We start from the raw sequence: 22,753 nt of genomic DNA, 5'->3' as shown, positions 1-22,753 counted from the left end.
TAAATAACCTGAGGGCATTTTGGTCCCTCAACTTTAAAATTTAAATATACTTAACGACAACTAAGAGGACCCACATGTAAAAAACTCTTAAGATAAAAATTAATCATAATTTAGCAGCTCTTTATTTTTTACTTTGGTGTTATTTTTTAGTTTTTGTTATTTCCTTCCTAATTTGATATTATCAATTTTAAGAAATTCTTATTCTATTAGGTTCTCATTTATTTTTTATTTAATTTGACATCATCAATCTTAAGAAATGCATTTTCTTAGCCAAAAAAAAAATAATAATTTAGGTAACTATTTTTGGAATTCAAAATGATAAAAAAACAATTCTAAAATTGGTACTTGATATGATTTTTTTTCCCCTTAAATCAATACAGTATTGTGTTTTGACTTCTTAAGCTTAGACTGACACAATAGATATTAAACATTCAACTGTATATAACTAAGGGGAGTAACATTAATTTTATAAAAGTAGGATCTTTTTAGTAATTAAGTTATAATACAAAGAAGCAATAGTTATTATTCCAAACTTTGTGTAATTTTAATGTTACTTGAAATAGATGCTTGATATTTTCATATACAAATAAGAATAAAAGGTTCCAAGAATATGAAGAGAAAGGAAAGCGATGTGCCATGGTCCCCCATTCCACCATATATATGTCCATCTATGTCAAGAACAAATAGTGTTCTGATTTGTGTGCTATGGTCCATCTTTCTACCAAATATGAATAATACATCCCACAACCAAGGGGTGGTTATTAGATTAATGACATCTTATGTCTTTCATCGAAGACTCGAAATTGACAATAATAATAATAATAATACAATAAATAGACAACCAGTAAAGGACCACCTCTTAGAAAATCATTTTTTAAGCTTGACAGCGATTGGGCCCACAAAACAAAAAGACACATCATTGATCATTGTTACATATTTTGGCGAAATGCCCAAATGGTTTTTGTGGTTCTCCTAAACCTCAGATGATACATATGGTAAGGATTTGTCATTGGTTTCAAGAAGATTTGATATCTTGATTTGATATATGAAAGAATGGTCTTTATCAAGGTTAAAGAGAAAATTCTTCACAATACTATGGTCATCATATATTGATCCACACTAGCAAAATAAAAACCAAAAAATACAACTATGCATGATTTTTTCCCGTATTTTCAATCTATGCACAATGGTCGTTGCATACTAATTGAAGTTCTTCGAGTGCTGCTTTTCAAGAATAATAATAATATTCCTTTTCAAAAAATGATAACTCTAAATATAAATCTTAGCTAAATTAAAATTATTTATTTATCCAAGATACAAACCACAAATGAGGCACATTTATCATGATATTCAAGCTCACATTATTTATGTTACCTTAAAAAAACCACATTATTTATCAGAAGAAAGTATTTATCTCACAAAATTGTGGTCCATGGTGCCAACCAATTATTATATGGATAATAATTATCATTTGTATATCTTTCTATTTTGTAGGGTTTTTAGTATCAAAAGTATATTGGAGAATAACTTCTTCTTTTTTTTTCATCTTAATAATTTTTGTTGATAAATTATGTTCCCAGGTCTCAATTCACGTTATCATTAATTGATTAATAATATAAATTATCAATGAATCAATAGAAGACGCCCTATAAACCCTACCTGCCTCCGATTGTCGTGTGATTTCAGACAGAAGAAGCCGCGTTTGTGCGGTCTTGGCCCGTTCGGGACTCGGGTGGTCCTTCCTGTCTTGGTGTTCGGGTTGGGGGTCGCTGAGGCCTCTTCCATCGGTGGTCTTCTGTCGCGCCCTCCCGATCTCTTCGGCCTCCGTCCTCCCGCGTCGAGGGCCTGAGCTCCCTCTCGGGGCCCCTCGTTTTTGCACATTGGTGGGTGCCAGGTGCTATCATGCTGCCATCTTGCCCCGGTTCTTTCCCTAACTGGTCCCCCCTCCCTTATTTTGATACTTTAAGTTATGACCCATCAACCATTGTATCAAGAGCTACATTTTGTTGAAAGTCTTAGTCTTATATCTAGTAGAACTGGGAGTTGTTATCCCACATCGAAAAGAATTAAGAGTTTGTTAAGAGTTTTGGTCATAGTTCAAGTAGATGTGGGAGAATGTGGGATGGAGAGAGACGATCCTCCCAATTCCACATGTATATCATCCCAAAATATTTTATCTTATATAATTATTTGTCTATAGTGGAGTTTTCTCTCTTACATGTGATTTTTTCTCTTTAAGGGTTTTTCACGTAAATTCTTGTGTTATTTTTTTCTCTTATTTGCTAATTGCTCTATTCTGGGAATTTTTTATAACCTGACACCTTTTTATTAAATGAAAAAAAAAAGAAAAAATGATTTATTAAGTTAGAAACATGGGTGGTGGGGTTTCCCGGGTCATATGCAGAAGAAGAGAAGCATGTGTATAGCACATGTAGGAAGCAAGTATTTGTGTTGTTGAGGTGAATATAATATATTAATATAGTTGTATTTAGAAAATTTAAGTAATACGTCCAATAAGTCATTTATTAAGAAAATGGTTTAAATTCATTAATTGACAGATTAACGGTCCACCCAGGTCTCATTCATTAATGTTGTTATAACTTATATTGAAATTGAATGCACTGAAAAGATTTTTGAAAAGAATAGCAAGTCGTGGGGGCGTGGAAATAAGAAGACAAGGTTGAAAGTTTACTATTTATTAATTGAATTCACACCTGTATGTTGTTTGTTCCAAAAATATGAGTTCACACCTGTTCATATCATACAAGTCACTTTGGGCTAATCTCGTTTTTGCCAATCAAAGTTGACTTCCATAATCAACATATATATATCCCCATTGTATGATCAGGCAGAGCTACGCTTGCTTGCAAAAAACTTTTTCATTGCTTTTGGACCGACCAAAAGGGATAAAAGATAAGGAGAAGAAGAAGAAAAAAATAATACCACTTGAAGGTATTTTTGACATCTAATCAACAGCAAGGTCAATCCGCATATCTAAAAACTCTCTGGATTAAAGGAAATGTTGACTTAGTGGCGTATTATAGTGGGAATTGAGCTCAATTGGCTTGGTGGTGTTTTTCGTAACTCAGAAGGGCGTTTCAGAGACGGGTTTGTTAAGAAGATCGCCAAAACCCGTGTATTAGAAGCTAAGATGCATGCAATCTAAATATGGGCAAAAGTGGCTATGAATCATAGTCTCTTGTTTATGCAAATAGAGTCTAAATTCCCTAAAAGCTCTGAATTTGTTGGACCCTGGAAGTGTTGATAGGGGTAGATTTAACCAATAGGTGGAGACTGGTGGGTGGCGTTTGTTGTATTCATGTTGGGCGGGAGGTGAATAAGGCTGTTGATTCGATGTCGAAATTCAGGGAATTTCTAAAAATCTCTACCTTTAATGTCAAGGAGTCCTAGAGGTAACTCAAAATATATCTCTAACTGCTCATCACTTTACTTTCAAACGATTGAGTAGCACAGGTTGTTGGGTTTTCTTAAATAATGGAATGATTTGTATTTGAGTCAACAACCAATCCATCTATGGTGTTAGACTTTACAGTGGAATTTGATGCATTTGTTTAAATCACAAAATCTTAAATATTTATTCCAATTCTAATAATGTAATTACCAGATGATTAAGTGGTCTAATCACAATTTAAAAACAAAGTATCAAATCAGACTTAATAACGAAAAATGTCAGTGTCAATTATGTCCAATATCAATACAGGTGTCATTTTTTCTCAATAAACAAACGTTCCTAGACAAGACTAAAATAAAATTAAGTTCCATAGACATTCGACTAAAAAAAAATTCGAAATAAAATCAAAGGCCAAATTTGATCACTTTTTTAGAAACAAAGGTTGAGATATAAAAATTTTCACATATCAAAGAAATTTAAAAAAATTTAAAGGGGATTTTAAAAAATTTTGAGGGGAGGGGGGAAGAGTGTGGATCATTTCTCTTCACGGAACTACAAATTATATGAGACCACAAATAAAAAATAATAACGCATAAACAAAAAAATTTCATCACCTAAACCCTATGGGCTCCCCGTATAATTTGTAGTTAATAGTTGTCACTGGAGATGATCCGGACGGACCCCAATGTAGCTTTGTTCTCTGCTCATAGCATAGACGTATAGAGCCAGTAAATGGTATTCGACCAAATACTTAATGCCTCATCTAGCCGGAGTCGAATCGAATAACCAAAACTTGTCATATCACACAACAACCTTACGTGATTATTATTATTATTATTATTTTGGCAAAGTCTTCTCTATTTGGTGGATTAACATGGGGTCTTCCTGGGTTTGATCTTCTACAAAAGACTATGAACATGAACAGTCCATGACGTTACGGTGTATACCCACCATTAAAGCCTGAAATGGAAAGTGGAAGACTCGATGGTGTGAAAGCTAGAACTAAACAGGCTATGAACAAACACTGAACATCCTCTATTCCTCTTGCATGTATAATATTAGTGTTGGGTGATTATTTTCTATTCAAACTGATGACCGACAAGAAAAGTACAGAAAAACGACTAAACTCCAAATTCAATAATAATAACTTGTGTGACTATTAATATATAAATTACAAGTCAAGACAAACATCAAGGAAAGATGATAACCTTTCAAAAATGGAAGAAACAAATAAATATATAAAATTAGTTACCACATAAAATCAGTTATTCCATGAAAAATGACCATGATCGAGAGAGCTTGTGTTTCTATTGGAGACCACGTAGAATAGAGAGAGATGTTTGAACATTCAAGTTAGTTGTATATCTTATCTTGACATGAAACTTGAACGGCTAGTGAAACTGCAACATGGCACTAGTGAGTGAGCAAGTCATTGTCACCCCATAGATATAGCAATATCATTTCCAAACTAGAAGAAAACCTAGATAGAATTTAGTGCCAGCCATTGACTCATATATGAGTGTGATATAAGCTTCAATACTAACCCGGGAGGAAGAGAAAAGAACAGATATATACAAGCTTAGTAGTAGAAACAGACCAGTCCATTAATCATCATTTAGCCTATGGTGCCAAGGGTGAGTTAAGAGGCTCAACCCTAGGTCCATATATTGAAGAGCTCGGGAAGGCGTCGTAGTCATGGTGCTGATTCTCGGGATTGGGGGGGGGGGGGCACGACCTTGGACCTTAGAATATAGATCGAGAAGTAAGAAAGACTGGAGTTCAATAATGGATAAGCAAACCCTGTGAATGGCTCATCCAAAGACCAAGGCTTTGTGTCGACAAACTCGCTAAGTCTATACACACAAAGACAGCTAGAGAAGACATTGACCATCTTGGATGTTTCTCAAGCCCATGCTAGACAAAAGATATGTTGACCGACTTGAATGTATGTCTTGGGTGATGCATCTCTTGAATTACCGATTAAGTGAATGGGGTTTGTTATGTTATGTTGTTGTTTTCTCATGTTAAAGCTGTTGTGTTACATAAGCCAACTCATGCATCCAACGTGTTGACCTCAAATGAGATGCTGGTCAACTGGAGGATCCGACTAGGGGCAAAGCCAGGACCCAACATTGGGAGGGGGGGTGGACAAAGTTCAGATAAGCTCTTTGTTAGGGGAGAACAATATGGTCTCCTGACATTTCTTTATCATACAGTAGTAGTAGGGCCCACCTACAAATACTAATGAAATAAATCGTAGGTGGGGATGGGGACCCAGTCCTTTTTTCATTTTTTGAAGTAAATTATTAAAAAAATAAAAAAATACAATAATATTTTTTAGAAGTAATAAAAGGAAAAATATGAAGAGAAAAATCTTGGGGCCCCTAGCCCCAGGGGAGCTCTACCCTTGAACTCTACCCTTGAATCCAATGATCTCGATTGATGAGGTCACATTATAAATATCCTGCACCTACCTCTTTTTATGCTAATTGTAACTTGCTTTCTTATTGCCATTCAACTCATAACTCTAAAATCCCATCGTCACAGTAGCATTGTAATTAAGTCTGACTTGATCGTCAAAGATGGCTTCACCACCTTGGTTATCTCATTCTTACTCTTCTTTTTTTTTTTTTTTTTTTTGGCCAAAATGAAAAAGCAACGATTATATTAAATGAAAGAGTTTAGGTCAAAGGACCTATACAAATGAGAGGATTCCATAATAAACAAAGGTGGTATACTACACCAATATCTGTCTAAAGATAATCTGCAAGCACCCTTAGCAAGAAAATCAACAAAGTCATTGTCAATTCTAGGAATATAACTAAAAAAACCCTTAAGAAATAAAGAACAACGCTTCAAAATATCCCACTCTTACTCTTGTCAATGTGAATAAACACCCACTTGCCTAGCTAGGGTTCCAACGTAGTTTACTTGAATGGGTCAAATTTAATTGCAATGCTTTGATTTCATTTAAATGCATAGCTGGTGTGGTATCCTCATTATCATCATTGATAGAGGACCATTGTCAAAAATGTGGGCTTAAGCTGGTTAGGTGACCTACCTAACCTAAATTTGATTGGCTAATTAATCTAATTTGCGAGTGATATGTTTATGGATTTGAAATCTGATCGTTAGGGTTATTGTTATTATTGATATAATCATGTTATCTACTGGTAATAATTGATTATCCATTTATTTCTAATCTAAGGTGTATAGTCTCATATTTGATTCTTCATTATGACATCTTTGATTCAAAGTGAGTGATTGTGATAATTCATTGCTATATTAATTTCTCCTATGGATTATAAATAAATTTATCAAGCTTACACTCAACTTAATTTTGGAGTTACTCTCTTTTAATAGACTCTGGTGATTAACAACGATTGCCACAAGGGATCCAGTTTTTATGGACACCATTAATACTAGTAAGTTTGAATAAAATTTATTAAAAAGATTTACCGTTAAATTAATTTATATTTTAATTAAAGGATTGCATACCAAAAAAAACTGAGTAAGACCCCAATAAATAATAATAATAATATAACATAATAAATGAATATTAATTTAGAGTTCAAATAAAATAATTTGTCCAAAGATATTTATCAATTTTAAATATCTAATAGTTTGTGATTGTATAAATCCGTTATCCTTTAAGATATTAATACCGTAATCCAGTTTCTCTACTCTGGTGGTAGAGGTTTCAGCTCGTTTTACAATTTTTCATCACACAATAAAATTAGGGTCTACATGAGGTCTATTGAGGGTTTTATTTATTTCTAATACATTTTATCAGTCTTCAAATATGGGTCCTAATGGGCCCACCGATTTTGTGGTGGTAAAACTATCAGGGGAGCACAAACTGATTTTGTGGTGGTAAAACCGTCGGAGAGCGCTCTGTGCTCTCTTGACGGGGTGATGATCCGAATTCCAAACTTTTACCTTGTAGAGGATCCAAACTCTTAATGACAGCGTTTTCGTTAATCACCATGGCACCATTGATGTTGATGTTGCACAAAATTTGATTAGGATAAGAAAATGTAAAGGCTTTTAAGCAAAATAATAAGTAAAATGTAAAACACATACGTAGTAAAAAACTAATAGTGGAAGAACCGTCTGGCCCGCGTGTCTTTTGATAAGTGAACCGTTCGTATCCAAGCGAATCTCTGTCAGCACCGAGTTCACCATCTTTTTTTTTTTTTGAATAATACAAAAATGCTAGGTTCCCCCCCCCCCCCCCCCCCCCAAAAAAAAAAAAAAAAAAATCATTGACCCATGGAGTCTTTTATTATAATTCCCTTCGTCTCCCCACCCATTTCGGTATCTTCCAGAGTCCTCCGTGTCTCTAAAAATGATATTTCCATTATTCGAAAAATTTAACGAATGGTGTAATGACTCTTTTACCCCTTACCTCATTTTGTGGCGACAAAGCGACAAGGGATGGTTGAGAATGAGATAAAATCCCTTCTACCTCTCAAAGCCCTTCAGTCTCTGCAAGCCACACCCTTCAGCCTCTTTGAGTTCTGCAACTCTGCATTCTACTGCACTGGGTAGGGTAGAGCCCAGATTTTGCCAACCCAAGAGTGAAAATGCTTGAAGAATCACTCCCAGCGATCTGGGCTTCTTTGTATAGTTGGTGTACCCCAGCTGTGCTCTTCGTTCTACTCAACCTGATGATCGGCACCATTGCTGTCTCTTCTGGGTTTGGAACCAAGCACAATCAAAATCAAGCCAGAGAAGTGAAACCACCTCCATTAGCTCGAGCTCCTTCCGTTCTGGAACGGCTCAAATCCATCAATCTCTACCGCTACAGATCCGAAGATTTAAACCCATTTCCGTCCGTCACCACCACAGTACAGCCGCCAGAAGCCATGACCCATCAAACGATGGAGCAAGAAGCCCAGGAGGAGGAAACCCTAGATCATGATCTCGACCCAGAAGATGAACACGAAGAAGAGCATGTCGATGGGCATCATGTCACCAGGTCGATGTCGGACACTAGACCGGCAGCCGGCGACATCCCGGTAAAGCTACCGAAGAAGATGAAGAAATCCGCGAGTTCTAAGTCGGCCTTTGGCCATTTCGAAGAAGAATATATTGTTGATCGTCGTAGGCCGTCTACTGTGAAGGAAGGGAAGAGCAAACCAAGCGAGTTACAACACTTCGGAGAAGACGATGAGGTAGATGCCAAGGCTGACGATTTCATCAACAAGTTCAAACAACAGTTGAAATTGCAGAGGCTTGACTCGCTTATTCGTTACAAGGAAATGCTTAGCAGAGGAGCCAAGTGACATCAATTGACAAGTGAAGTAATAGTAACCTCTTTCTTTTTTGGTTTCTCTTCATTTTCGCATTTCAGAATCTTAAAAATTATTAGGAAAGAAAAAAAAGATATCTCAGCCGTTGATTCCAGGTTCCAAACTTCTGTATCTAGGGTATAATTGGTGATTGTAGATCCAAATCATCCTGCATCCATCGATTGACTCTCTGTTTAATTACTTACTTCTGGATATTATTGTGTTTATACATATGCCCCCTTGTTAAAAATCCTTGATTTTTGGGACTTCCACACCTGGGTTTTTTTTTTCTCTGAGATGGATCTTTCATTTCATCTCTTTGAATTGATGTTGAACCATTTGGAGCATTTTTGCTTGGTCCATATCATCTGTTACAGTTTCATTTATGGACAATCCTTAAATGGCTTTAATAATAAAGGAGTAAAGTTATGGAAAAGGGCTTGCATTTTGATTGATAAAGAGAGAACATGTTGAGTCAAGTTGGGTCTATGATGAGCATCTTCAGGTTGCTTTAATGGCTTTATCGTATATTCCGCCGCGAAGCTGGTGGTTCTGGTGGTGCCGGTGAGATAAATAAGCAAATGGGGAGGTGGTGTTGGTGTTGGGAAGAGTGGTTATTTTTGAGGACCACTTGCTTGCTTGCTCTGCTCCTTTGGTGAGGAAGGGCTGGTAACTTTTGAATTTACCGAATTAGCACGTGATAGTCTATTTTTACTTTATTTGGTAAATAGTAAATACCGGCTCAAAAGGATATCCTACCGGGAGATTCCCCCCTGACAAAGTGATGGAAGCAGGTAGCTTTCGAAGACAATCGACAGGTTGGTCGTGATACTCGTGTAGGCGAAGAGATAATCTCTTCATCAGTCTGGTGATAGTGACATTTTGATTGGATTCATCATGAAATTCATGGGATTTATCATGTATTTTTTTTTAAATTTCGGCCAATCGTTTTCCCTCATTTTGTGTTAGTATTTTTATTGGCCAAAGTTTAACAGTAAAACGAGTGGTTGAGATTTTGTGTCAGACTGTGGAGCTTACAAGTAAAAAGTAATAAAATATTTTTAAAAAATAGATCTTATCATTTAATCCTGTAGGTTCTCCCGTAATTTATGCAATAGCCGTCAGGGGACGATTCGGACTCTTGCACAGTACCTGAGTAGAGCTCATGTAATAGAGGTGAGTTCTGAGGTTTATGTGGGTCATGGGATCTATCAAGGGTTCTGTATCTAATCCATTGTGTGCATTCTAAAGTGGGTCTTACCTTTATTATGTAGTGAAAAAGTGTGAGGTGAGTAATGAGTATAAACATCTACCTTGGCCGATAAAGGATACTGACAAGGGGAAGTTTTCATTTTTTCCTTCTTACCAAAACGATTGATGTTAACATTTTTCTTTTCATTAGAGGAAAAGAGAAAAAAACCCCTTCAGCAAATAATGTAACACCGACTCACTGAGCACCTAGCTATTCTCGTATATTTTTTTTGAAAGGGAAAAAGAGATCTATCATAGTTGGACCCTATTTCATTTCTTCAAATGAAGAATATAAAATTTTTCTATATACATATATATATAGAAACTAATTGGAAATCTTTATTATGGAAAATCTCAAAAATTAGGGCAACACAATAATGCGAGGAGCGCTCATCTCCAGTCTCCACTCCTAATGTATGCGAATTTGCATCCACATTGTGGAGAAGCTGTTTTATTTTATTATTTTCTTTGGGCTTTTCAGTAACCCAATCACAAGAAGAACTTGAAGCCCATAAACTTAGGGTAGAGGGGGAGAGGAAGGATTTCGTTGATCTTGTATTTCCTATATAAGGCTGTCACCATTATGTACGTAGTAAGTCCAAAAAAAAGATGTTCTCTAAGTCAAATCCTTAAGTACTAGATTGTAATAGAGCAGCGGCCTTTCAGAAAATTGAAATACGTTACATAAGGGGAGAATCTCTCTTTGAAATAGAAGAAGGGTTTTGGAAGAAATCATTAATTTGGCAAAGTGTGAAAGTATGGTTGGTGATGAATATGAAATTCTTCTTCTTGTTGATTGTTAAAGGAATCTTTTTTTTTTTTTTAATATAACAAAAAAGTAAAGCATTTAAAGAAAAACAAAAAACAATCATTTCGTACCATTAATTCATTAATTATCACTTACTTGTTAAAAAACCCTAAGTTTGAGTCAAAACTTGTCTGGGTGGTGTAGTTGGTTATCACGTTAGTCTCACACACTAAAGGTCCCCAGTTCGAACCTGGGCTCAGACAAATTAAATACATTTTTGCGGTCATCATCTCATCAATAGAATAGATTTCGACTCTGACGTTAGTACAATGTGGTGCTCTTCATTTTGTGTATGGTGAGTGTTTCACATATAAAGTTTTTGAAAAGCTTGAAACTGAAAGAATTGGATTTCTTGGAGTGACAGTAATTGATAACTTCAAAATGATAAACTTGTTGATAGTGTACTACTTTGAAAGAGGACGTAGCAGACAACTGATCTACATATTCTATTTCTATGTCCTCAGAGTTATGTGGGGCTTCTCCTCCACTGAGAGTGGGCTCTCAAATGAACGAATATGCTTTGAACAGTTTCTAAACTATGTTCCAATGGTGATGTGCCAATGCAGTGACCAAGATTTTTTTTGGCTCATGCAAATCAGGGGTATGCATATAGAGACTTTATGTGGGGTATGTGGAGAGTGGAGGAATCAATTGAGCATGTCTTATTCAATTGTCATTTGGTACGACAAGTGTGGTGTGGTTGCCCTCTAACATGACACATTAATGAAGAAGGAGGATCGTCCATGAAAAAATAGATTAAAGTTTGGGATCACAAAGACACTAAGAAGTCTTAGTGCCTTTATTGTATGGAAGCTATGGGGGGCAAGGAATGATAGAGTTGTTGGTGACTGTACATGGACAGCGGATGAGGTTATTCGTATTGAGCCCACAAATGCACAATCCAACTTAAATTGAAGTGTGAACAATGATACAAAAGCTAACCCATTACAAATGTTTTCCCTGAGACCAAATTCTTTTATGATCAATACAAATGCCTCTTGGAAGCCAAAAGAAAAACAAGGTGGCTTGAAAGTTCTTATTAGAGGAGGTGATGAGAACCCTCTCCTAGCAATCTTTAATCCACAAAGTTTCATATCCCCATTGGAAGGTGAAGCCCTTGCTATGCGCGCTGGATTTTTGAAAGCAATTGGAGAAAGTTATGAACATGTGGAGGTTCTGATATCCTATCTAGGGATGCAATCAGATTACAAACCGGGTTGAAACACTGTTGCTTTCAGCTCAATGCTCTTTTCAAGGTTAGCATCCAATGAATTTGCTCATGGCAGCAGCGCAAGGCTTCGACCATGCAAAGGAGGTTCAACTTAGAATTGCCATGCAAGATGTAGTGTAGCTCTATTCCAGAATAGAGAATTAATAGATTTAGGTTTTGTGAAATGAAAAATTCCTCATCAACTCTGATGACATAGAATATTATATAAGGATAATTACTATTGCCCCCTTATACTTTGGTTTTATTACTAATTAAACCCCCTTCTTTGTGAAGTTACTATGGCCCCCTCACTTCTAAAAGTGTTAAGTGGCTGTTAACATCAAATATGAAATGTCTATTTTGCCCTTAAAACTAAGAAGTAAAAATTATGGCATTACCCTCATTTATAGAAACTATATTGCATGTTAATTATATCCTTAAAATCTTATATTTTAGAATTACTTTTGGATTTGGTGGGACCATATACTTATGATTGTTGAAACTTTCACATTCCACTTAAATTTTTCATAAGCACCATGATGGAAGTTTTACAAACAAATTAGCATATAAGATCTAATTGATAGAAAATTTGGTAACTTACATAATGGTCAGCATATATTAGGTGATTTTCAATTTTCAGCTTTGAATTAAATTTGATATTTCTTAATATTTTAGTTTCTATTTAATTACATCTTTCCTTTATTTGGTGATTTATTTTTAGAGAAAAAAATCACATCTTTCCTTTATTTGGTGGTTTCTTTTTAAAAACAAAAAAGTGAAATTAAATTAAATTTTTCCTATTAAGGGTAGTATTATAACTTGAAAAAAGAGCAAATAAGTAAAAAGATAATTGCAGGGTTATTTTTGGGATTTTGAAAAAAATATATAGATGCCATATCATCAGTAAACTGATGGAGCTTAATGGTAGGGGGCATTAGTAATTGTTGACAAAGTTAAAGGTTGGAATAGTAATTTTAAAAAGTATAGAGGATAAAGTAAAAATAAAATCAAAGTACAATGGGGGCAACAATAATTATCCCATAATACATCAATAACGTATAAATAAAGGGTACATAATATGAAACACTAGGGGCAAGACGGAACTACAGTGGGGCCCTGGTCTCCCCAGTGAACCCTAAATTTCTTTCTATTTATTTTTTCCTTAATTCCCAATTGAAAATTAATTCATTATCCCTAAATTTCATTTTTTGGTGTCGGAGATTCTTTAGGGCCAGCTTGTGCGCACTTGATTACATCCTTTGTGGAAGTTTTGTTAGCTTTGTCCACAAAAGTCAAACCCATGAACTCTCCATTGAGAAGTATGGATCTTACCACTCTATCAACTCTGCATTGACATATCATTCTCATCCCTAAATTTCTCTCTATTTATTCTCTCATCTTCCCTCGTGCATATTTTTTTTTTCCTCACACAGGACAAAAGGGAATACTTGAATTTCAAAAAGCTATATTTTCTCCAAGATCTTTTCTACAAGACTGCAGTTAGTTATTTTTCTATTGATTTTTTTCTTTGATGCTTTCTCATTCTTTTTTTAAATGTTGAATATATATGAGTAAGAGTATCATTGTATGAAAGTTTCTTTGTTTTTTTTATTATTAATTATTATTTTTATTTGTGATTGACTAGCTGAAGTGAGAGAGCATACATTTTTAATTCACCAAATTAAATTTAAATTTAAAATTCAAACCCAATAAAATAGATACTCTATACTAGAATTCAATGCAAAATAGAATAAGAGAGTTTGTAACTTTGTATTATATCTAGACTCTAACACTTGCAACATTGGATAAGATTTTTTATACTTGAATTTTAAAAGTTTGTTGTAAATCAAATAACAGTAGAATATTTCCACAACCAAATAAATGGTGAAAGAATTAATCATCTTTAAGTCTTCATCTAAACTTTAAATTCATCATTTGAATTTTATCTATATTTGTTCTCTAATCTTGAAAATAGACAAGAAAAGAAACTACAAGCAAAATACAGTATAATAGGTTTATAAAACATCTTTTAACAGTTAAAAAGTTAAGGAGAATTTTTTTTTTTTTTTTGGAAATTGAGTGAAAATAGATTACAATTTTACTGGTCCAAGATTAAAGCGTAAGAAAATAAGATTGAAATAAATTACAAGTATACCAAAATATCGATACGATTTTGGATATTGAATCTTGCGATTTTGCTTCAGTAATGCACATGACCTTTGGATTCGAAATACTAATACAAAAGTTGCGATATATTACGCTTCGATTGGAATATCTTGCAGTTTTAGGATCATAACGCCCTACCGAATACAAAAGCTGCGGCAGAGTTTTACTATATAACGGGTACTCTTCTCTCAACCATAAATTTGTAGTTATCTTCTTGTTGTAAGTGGGACCCAGTGGACATTTTTTTTGGGTAGAACCCAGTGGACATCGGCCGTTGATATCCAAAATCAATCAAAATCTCAGTGTCTCTTGAGAGTTGAAACCTTAACATATGGTGTTCCCAGAGGAGTTCGATTCTACCAAAAAAGAAGAAAAAAAAAACAGGAGTTCGATTGGGCTGATCATCCACCTAGTGCCTCACTCTTCAGTTTCTGTTTGAAGCCATGAAACCAGGTAGCTTCTTCATCCCTGTTCGCCTTGGAGATTTTTTATTTTTGTCGCTCTGGTTTTGTCTTCTGCTCCTCCTCTGTGTAGCAGTGTCTCTTTTTTTTATAGTACTAAAAATTTTGCCCCCTGAATTCTTCCGGGTCTGCCATGACCAAAGGTATTCTAGTCAATATGTAAACAACAACATCATGTCATGCTTTCTGGTTTACTCACCAGTCACTAGAGACACAAAGTAAGGAATCTCAGAAGTTCTTTTCTGGGATTTGGGAATGGGATTTCAGGCTGATAACTTTACCTATGGAGCTGTTCTTAATAATTGTGCCAATTCAGTTGCCAAATTTTCACCAAGTGACACAAATACGACTCCTTAGTTAGTTGGAAGACTAGCAAATTACATTCATAACATGAAATAATAGATAAATCAAATTTAACAATTAATCTTTTTAACAAAATACATACCTGTGTTTTGTCTTGAGCTTCAATAAACAATATATAATACATAAGCTAATTATTAGATACAAGGGATATACAACAAATGATTTCAAATCCTATTTACAAAAATGAGGACTGCATTTTAAAGGATAAGATATCCACAATCCTATAAAGTGTACTGATTAGAAATCTCTATGAAAACCCAGAAAGTCTTTGAAGAAAATGATAGAGAAGCAGAGAGACAAAAGAATTCTGTAGCAGCTGGTGGAACGGAGAGGTAGTCAGTGGAGGAAGGGAATAAAAGGGAGGAGGGTGCAGATTTCATCCCAGCCAGCTTGAATAAAAAACTTACTTCCTGGTATCACCTGCTAGTTTGTTTCAAAGAAAATTGGTATAACCATAACCTGGTTGCTAAGTGCTAACTAAATCAGATAGAGACCCAATTCGAAAGTAAATTGGGAATAGGGTTTTGGTCAACTCAAACCAGTAACCCACTTAGTCACATTTTTCATGCATCAACATTAATTTCTCATTTCTACCAAACGAAAATGTATATATATTCTAGAAAGGTACTCCACAACTGTAGTTGGTAGAAGTAAACTAGATGGTCTCATTATTCCAATGGACAAGATAGTGTTGAAGTCAAGACTTCTTTGATTTTACATTTTTACTGTTTTTACAGAGGAAGTTGTCACCATAGTGCTAGAAACGCATTCACCTTTGATGTGTTAAGACTTATAATAGACCCAGCTACCATATGATTAATTGGTTGTATTTATCTTGTTTTATATCCAATTGTGATTTAATAATACCAACAACTTGGTGCTTCGTTTTTTGTTTTGATTGAACCACAAATCACCAATTAGTTAGAATTGCTTAAACTAATATTTGCAAATCATCTCATGATATGGGGTTTGGCTAAGGGTGTCAATTACGTACCAAAATCGTTTAAACGTATCGTTCAAAATTTGGTACAGTTCAGGTTTTAGGTATTCATACTGTCGGTATGTACCGAAACTGTACCGAATTGGTACCATACCAAATTAAATGATATGAATGTAATTTTACAATTAAAACACTTTACCTTTACCCTATCCATAATTCTCTATTTCAAATTTTCATTTTATCTTTGACTCATCTTCTTAGATTTACTTGTTTTGTCTCTATTAATTATATTTATTTGCTTTGTCTCTGTTAATATCAAATTACATCAATTGTTTGATCGCAATTTCATTAGAATATTAATGAAATGATAACAAAAGTGGCATGGGTTTGTTTGTACCAAAAGTGTACTGCACTAAATACCGTGTTTAAACCCTTTTCTCATACTGATTTAATATCAAAACCCGAACCTTTTTACAAATACCGAAACCGTACCGTGTCGTATAAATTTGGTACGGTATGATTTTAGTTTTCGGTATTCAAAGATGGTACCGTACTGAAACTGTACCAATTGACACCTTTAGGTTTGGCCCTCCATGGATTTGAAAATAACAAACAATTGGCTAAACCATTTTATTTGAATCAGAACTTGATTCTAGCCACATAGAGATATTCTAGCCACATACAGATATTCAAGGGTTCAAGGTAAAACTTGTCCGGTTCTAGTCGATTTTCGATGACCCATAATGGAAATGGTTACTAGCTGGACTCAGATGGAATTGCAATTGATGATTCCAATCAAAACCAAAACCTTGTATTAGTGGTTCAATTCGATTTATGACCGATTTTGGTTTGGTGTATTAGCCTGGTTCAGAGTTGACACCCTTAAGGTCCTAGAGTTCGAATTGTCTCTCCCGACAGGGAGCACAGACGGATGGCTGTTGACTATGAATTATAAGGGGGTACAGGGTTAGCGTGATGTAATTTATTTTTTAAAATATTTTATTATCTTTTAATTGTGAGTCCCACATAATTTGTTTGTAATGCAATAGAGGAGCATAGAGGTTTTATTCTAAAACCCTAAATCCAGTAGCCAACTCACTTAAAGAAGAATTAGCTGGTGCCACCTTTACAAACTTGCCCGAAAAGAACAAGTGCCACTTGTAGTAACAGCTTGATCAAGACCTTGCAATTGAACTATTGGAATAACCCACGCCATTGTAAGTTCGCCTTTCCCAATCTGTCCTACGCCCAACCTTAAAATACAAATCTTCCCTCCTTTTTTAAACCAATTTGGATTGAAAATTGAGATTAATTTAACAAAAATAGAAAAAAGAAAGAGACTTGATTGAGATTTATTTAATTATTGGATTACCATAGAGCAGGTGAGGAGGAAAATCAGGGTTTTTGGGTGAAGCGTTATTGTCTGGATTCTTTCATCTCTACTGGTGTCTCCTGCTTTCCCTTTCTGGTTTCAGTTTTCTTCTTGCTTAAGTTTTATTTCTTTCCTTGATTCTGATTGCTTTTAAATATTCTCATCTGGGTCTCACTCTAAGAACCCTGTACAGTTCTGCTATAGCTTTGGTCTTCGCTTCCAATTAGAAACCCCTGAAGTGATCTGAAAGTATTGATCGACATGATGACAGAGAAGATCTACCCATCAAAACCCATTCCAAACCCTCCCCAAACACTGAAGATCAATGGCAATGGCAACCCAACTTTTCCGGCGACCAAGGGTCAGCTCTACACCCGCCCGATGTACCGTCCTCAGCCGAAGCCAGAGCGACACCGCCGGAGTCGCTGCTGCTTTTGTTGCTTCTGGACAACACTATTCATCGCCATTCTGATCATTCTTGCTGCCATCGTCGGCCTTATTTTCTGGGCTATCTACCGCCCCCACTCCCCAACCTTCTCTGTGACTTCCGTTCGGATCTCGCAGTTCAACATCACCACTTCCTCTGATGGGTCCTCTTCCAAACTCAATTCCAATCTCGATCTTACCATCGTCGCTCAAAACCCAAATAAGAAATTGATTTTCATCTATGACCCAACTTATGTGACCATGAGTTCCAGTGGTGCCGATGTGGGTAATGGAACTATACCAGGTTTTACTCATGGAACACATAACAAGACTGTGTTGAAGACAACTTTGTCGAGTGTCGGTGAAGATCTGGGTTTGTCGTCGGCATCGACTCTGAAATCAGATCTGAAGAAGGGTGGGATTCCTTTGGTGATTGAGTTGAATACGAAGGTGAAGGTGCAGATTGGAAATTCGAAGACCAAAAAGGGTATGATCAGGGTTACCTGCAATGGGCTCAAAGCAAATCCTCCAAAGGGAAAAACTCCGGGCACTTTGTCTTCTTCGTCTCAAGCATCTTGTGGTGTCAAGCTTGAAGTCGTAATCTTTGATTGGACTTTCAGTTTCTAATTGATAATTGCTATTCCTTTTTCATATTTATTACTGTTTACTGTTCTTGAATCGAAGTTGTATGTCGCTTCGCTTCTGTGTGTTGATTTGTAAATGGAGAATAATTTGATAAAAATTTGAGACAGAAAAAGTGAAAGTTTCCAAATCTGTTCTATCATTATTTTGGAATTTTGATGTTTTCAACTCTTTTTCAACTTGATTTCTCTTCCTTGTTTGTCATATTGGATTGTTAGGTTGATATCATAATCTTGGATTTGTGGTTAAGACTTTAAAACGAATCCAATCAGTCAATAGAGACCTTAATGTGGTCCTTTCGTTTTATCTACCAGAAGTTTTCAAGATCAGTTTGTTATGTTTTCTAGTCACAGACTCACAATCAGGTTGTTACATGTGCAGTTTGGTTTCAACTATTTGATTAGGTCTAGATATGATTTGAGGAACCTTGAAAAATAAATTATAAAAATCATCAAAGTTGATCAATTGGAGAATAATAAGATTACTTGCTTGGTTTGGTTTCGTATATGATTCATTTTTCTACCTAAGAAAAATATGTAGATAATTCATTTAAGTATATTTTACCAGTAAATAGTATAGAATTTAGGAAAACTTACAGTGTCAACCCTTGAGTTACCCTTGAATATTAATGCAACTCATAAGTTATTCATTTATCAATAGGCCTTTTATTATTAATATTGTTAGTCTCAATTAGTTTTTACTTGTCTATTTTCTTATGTTACTACCATATTCTAAGTTTAAAAATATTATTTATGATGTGTATCTTCTAAACTTTGTGAAGATTTATGATTGGGAGTGGGTGTAATCATAAATGGTGGAGGATGAAGAAAAAATGAATCAAGGCTATTCTTGTCTTTTTGAAATATTTAACTTACTTACATCAACACTTAGTTATGATTCCCTAACGACAAGGAGTGTGTTTGATATACTTTTACGTTGTAGGGGATCCAATTGGTAAAAGTTAGAATTTCGTTTAAGAGAGAATTCTTCTACATTCAGATTAGTGAGTGGGAGATGTATGTTAATATTATATGAATTACAATTCAAACATTTGAGTTCTGAGGGCATCTGCAATGGCCTTGTATTTAGATTTTAACTCATGACCAAGTTATTGTGGACTATTTGAATGGGAGGCGTGCATTGGAACCCCATGATAATAGTAATCCATGATATAAGGTTTCTTTGAGATAACAAAGAATTCTTTTCACAACCTGCTAATGCTCAGCTATTGTGCTTCATCATCCTTATTTCAAGATCCTAAGAAAGTTTGGGAACATCATTAATGACATGTGTCAAAAATTAATACCAAATGGACATGTCCGTTTCCTCCACATTAAATGGGAATAAAATCAAGTAACCGATTGGTGCTCAAGGATGTTGTGTGATGAAATGGAAATCTGGAAGTCCTACAAAAAATCACCTCCAAAATTAGATGAATTTTTTCAAGCTGATATGTTGGTTGGGCCAAATTAGTTTTTTTGTTTTGTTTTCTGTTAGGTCTTGCACGACCAAGGTTTAAAGTATCAATATCGAGTATCATATCGGTCAATTGATCTTAAGAGACGTATCGTTCAGTATCAAGTATTGTATCGCTGTGACTAATGTATTTTAATATAATTCAATGGAAAGACGTATCAAGATGTATCGTATCGGTTGGGTCAAATATAGATACGTATCGGCTAGTATCGTATGGTATTATGGGATACTTTAAACCTTGTGCATGACCAGTTCTTTTTACAAAAAAAAAAACACACTTTTCTAAAACAAAAATGGAAAAAAGCATTTTAAATATTTTCAATTAATTGCCATAAACAAACCAATTATCTGCAAGCTGACTGCTGGACCCAAGCTTAAAAATATAGAACCAAAAATGTTGCAGAGTATTTGTTGAATCAATTATCTACAAGCTCTGGAGACCTCAAACAACCTTTTGGTCTTTGAATTCTCTAAGGATCCAAATAACAAAAACATGAAAGCAGAAAAATGATGGGCTGAGTCAAATCCCTTGAAACTCTACTAAAAAGGATCTGGAATACCCAAAAACAAATTGTACTTGAGAAACTGAGGAGTGAAATATCCATTATCATAAGAATTTTCACCCAAAAAAATCATCTCAAGAATAGTTTATATGATAAATACACTCACATAAACAGCTTAAAAGTAGACAAAATGAGACTAGTTCTATCTACACTGCACCAAAGGAGAGAGAAAATCAGATAACCAGTTCACTTAATTACCAACCATATGTACTTTACTCTCAAAAGATGATGATGTTGCAACGTTGATGATTGGATCTAGATAAGCAAAATGTCAGTTTATCCAATCTCTGTTCACTGGAAAACCAAAGGTAGGTAGAAAGAATAACAATCAATAAATACTATTCCACTTACTAGTATCAGATGTGACAAATATGCATTTCAACAATTGCTGTCATCAAAGAATAAAAAATTTGCACATCTCATACATATATTCCTCTTCAGACTTTTGCTGATGTAGCTCCTGTGCCTTTAAGAGTGGTAGTATCCTTTCAAGAACTTCTATCCGAAAACTAAATAAAGAGAAGCAGCTTTCGGAGCCGAATGAAGTTCTAGGGTGAATAGCCGCCCGCCCTTCTCTTCAACTCTGCAATTCATTTGTTATTTTTTCAATCTTAATGATATAAATCATTCGGTTCTTCATCTTCTTTATTTTCGGTGATTCTAAGTTTCTCTTTATGTTCTTCGGTGATACCGTTGTCCCTGTCATAGAAAACATTCCGAAGTGATTAGGTACCCATGTCATGCATTCAAACCAAGATAGGTGTGTAAGTTTAGCCAAACAATGTGAACCACTATCATACCTGGATACCAAACTGTTGAGATTGTGATATTTTTTCTGCGTCAGTGATTTTAATATTAGGCTTCACATCAAAATATTCAGGATAAAATTGAAGATAATTGGATTCCTCCTTTAATTCATTCATGGCACCAGAATTGACCTGCAAAACCACCCGAACAAACTATTACAAATCAAAACAAGTTTATCATCCGAATCTGTAGATTCAGGGGAAAAATGATTAATCATACCAAGCTGTAATCATGTGACGCGACCTGCATTTGAGGATGAAAGTGATTATCAAAATAATAATGCTGCAGCAAGGGTGAAGGACCTGAAGGTACTGAGGAAAGAGATGATGAAGGAGCATGTATCGGATTGCTCGGTCCAATTTGTAGTCTATTTTGTTCATAGTAAGAAATCTGCTCATTGATTTTAAGAAGCTCATTTCTGTAGAAACTAATCTGATTTCGAAGATTTTTGATAATACCCACTATGCCTTCCACTGGATGATCCTTCCTTGCCTTGGATTCAACAATCATAGATTTAACCGCATCGTTTCTCTTACGAGGATCAATGCTCTTCAGGATCTTCGTGATATTTGCTACCCCGAAAAGTCGATGGGCATTCATAAATTCTTCATATTTATGAGCAGGAAAATAAGGAGCTAATAAGCAATTCTTGTCACACTTCCTCCTCTGATGTTTGCAGGAAGCACAAGCTTGCCCAGATGAAAATTCATGCTCTCTTACATTCATTGTATTATATTATAAATTTAAAAGAATACAATATATAAAAATCAAAATTGAAGACCAGAAATATGAATCAGAATAAGATTTCTAAGGAATGTAAATGAGATGGAAATGAAATACCTTACAAGCACAGCAGACTCGACCGGGATAAAGGGTTTTGACAGGGAAGATTCATATGTAATCAAGACTAAGGAATTTGATAGATTTTTTTTTGGTTTTCTTCAATGAATCTCAGTATCTAGACTTTGCAAATATAAATCTTGAACCACCAAAACCAGTTAAGAACTTCCCATGTTTGGAAAGTTTATGATGAAGGAGAGAAGGAAAGATAATCAACCTCAGATTTTGTAGTGTGCAAATCGTAAGTGACTTAAAAGGAAAACTCAATGAATTTATATCACAAGTCGTTGAAGATAAGCTGCAAAATCGCTTGAATCGGTTTGAGTTTGAGAAGGTATTCTGGACATTCCTCCTGTTTATGAGGGTATTTATGTCAATTTATGATGAGGGTACTTATGAAAGTTTTGGTTGCATACATGAGAGCTTTTTTCAGAAATGCATCTATCAAATATCACAAGATTGATTTTCTGAACAATTTAGCTTGCCCTGGGAAGCCATATTTCAAGTTCATTTTGAACAATTAAGATCCCTAAGTCTGAACTCAGGCAAAGAGTCAAGTAATCACTAGTAAGGGGGTGGAATGTGTCCTTAAAGATGAACCAATGGGACATGTTAATGGCAAGGTTTTCAGTTTTTACTCAATCTAGTTTGTATGAAGATGGAAAAAAAAATGTCTCTTAAAGATGTTTTGGGCAATGTAGTAGCATTATGTTCATTCAAAA

General features: G+C 35.1%; 3 protein-coding genes and 1 non-coding gene across 4 annotated transcripts; 3 read left to right on the top strand and 1 right to left on the bottom strand.

Annotated features, from left to right (window-relative positions):
- The first annotated feature begins 7,998 nt into the window (after positions 1-7,998).
- On the top strand, positions 7,999-8,700 carry LOC149021616 (pathogen-associated molecular patterns-induced protein A70-like). Its single transcript, XM_089147471.1, has one exon. It carries the CDS (start codon positions 7,999-8,001, stop codon positions 8,698-8,700), a length of 702 nt encoding a protein of 233 aa, XP_089003597.1.
- Positions 8,701-10,894: 2,194 nt separating this feature from the next.
- Positions 10,895-10,968, top strand: TRNAV-CAC (transfer RNA valine (anticodon CAC)). The gene has a single exon. It is a non-coding gene; the product is annotated as a tRNA-Val (tRNA).
- Positions 10,969-17,202: 6,234 nt separating this feature from the next.
- Positions 17,203-18,473, top strand: LOC149021614 (NDR1/HIN1-like protein 13). The gene has a single exon (XM_089147150.1). The coding sequence runs from the start codon at positions 17,539-17,541 to the stop codon at positions 18,328-18,330; it is 792 nt and encodes a 263-aa protein (XP_089003276.1). The 5' UTR covers positions 17,203-17,538; the 3' UTR covers positions 18,331-18,473.
- A 2,127-nt stretch (positions 18,474-20,600) lies between these two features.
- On the bottom strand, positions 20,601-21,917 carry LOC149021613 (LOB domain-containing protein 4-like). Its single transcript, XM_089147470.1, has 3 exons — positions 21,411-21,917; positions 21,185-21,322; positions 20,601-21,083 (listed from the first exon to the last, which is right to left on the bottom strand). The coding sequence occupies exons 1-3, from the start codon at positions 21,915-21,917 to the stop codon at positions 21,057-21,059; spliced, it is 672 nt and encodes a 223-aa protein (XP_089003596.1). The 3' UTR covers positions 20,601-21,056.
- Positions 21,918-22,753: the final 836 nt, after the last annotated feature.

The sequence above is a fragment of the Hakea prostrata genome, chromosome 3 (assembly GCF_041222555.1).
Source record: "Hakea prostrata isolate BN-2017 chromosome 3, UWA_Hpros_2, whole genome shotgun sequence".
NCBI classification, from domain to species: domain Eukaryota; kingdom Viridiplantae; phylum Streptophyta; class Magnoliopsida; order Proteales; family Proteaceae; genus Hakea; species Hakea prostrata.
This window is presented reverse-complemented; position numbering and strand designations above follow the sequence as displayed.

What these genes read in the sequence shown, in the direction of transcription:
- LOC149021616 (XM_089147471.1), top strand. Translation starts at nt 7,999, where the DNA reads ATGCTTGAAGAATCACTCCCAGCGATCTGGGCTTCTTTGTATAGTTGG.
- LOC149021614 (XM_089147150.1), top strand. Translation starts at nt 17,539, where the DNA reads ATGATGACAGAGAAGATCTACCCATCAAAACCCATTCCAAACCCTCCC.
- LOC149021613 (XM_089147470.1), bottom strand. Translation starts at nt 21,917, where the DNA reads ATGAATGTAAGAGAGCATGAATTTTCATCTGGGCAAGCTTGTGCTTCC. An exon ending in CGTCACATGATTACAGCTTG is followed by an intron (nt 21,323 to 21,410) that starts GTATGATTAATC and finishes GTGGTTTTGCAG; the next exon opens with GTCAATTCTGGTGCCATGAA. An exon ending in CTCAACAGTTTGGTATCCAG is followed by an intron (nt 21,084 to 21,184) that starts GTATGATAGTGG and finishes TTTCTATGACAG; the next exon opens with GGACAACGGTATCACCGAAG.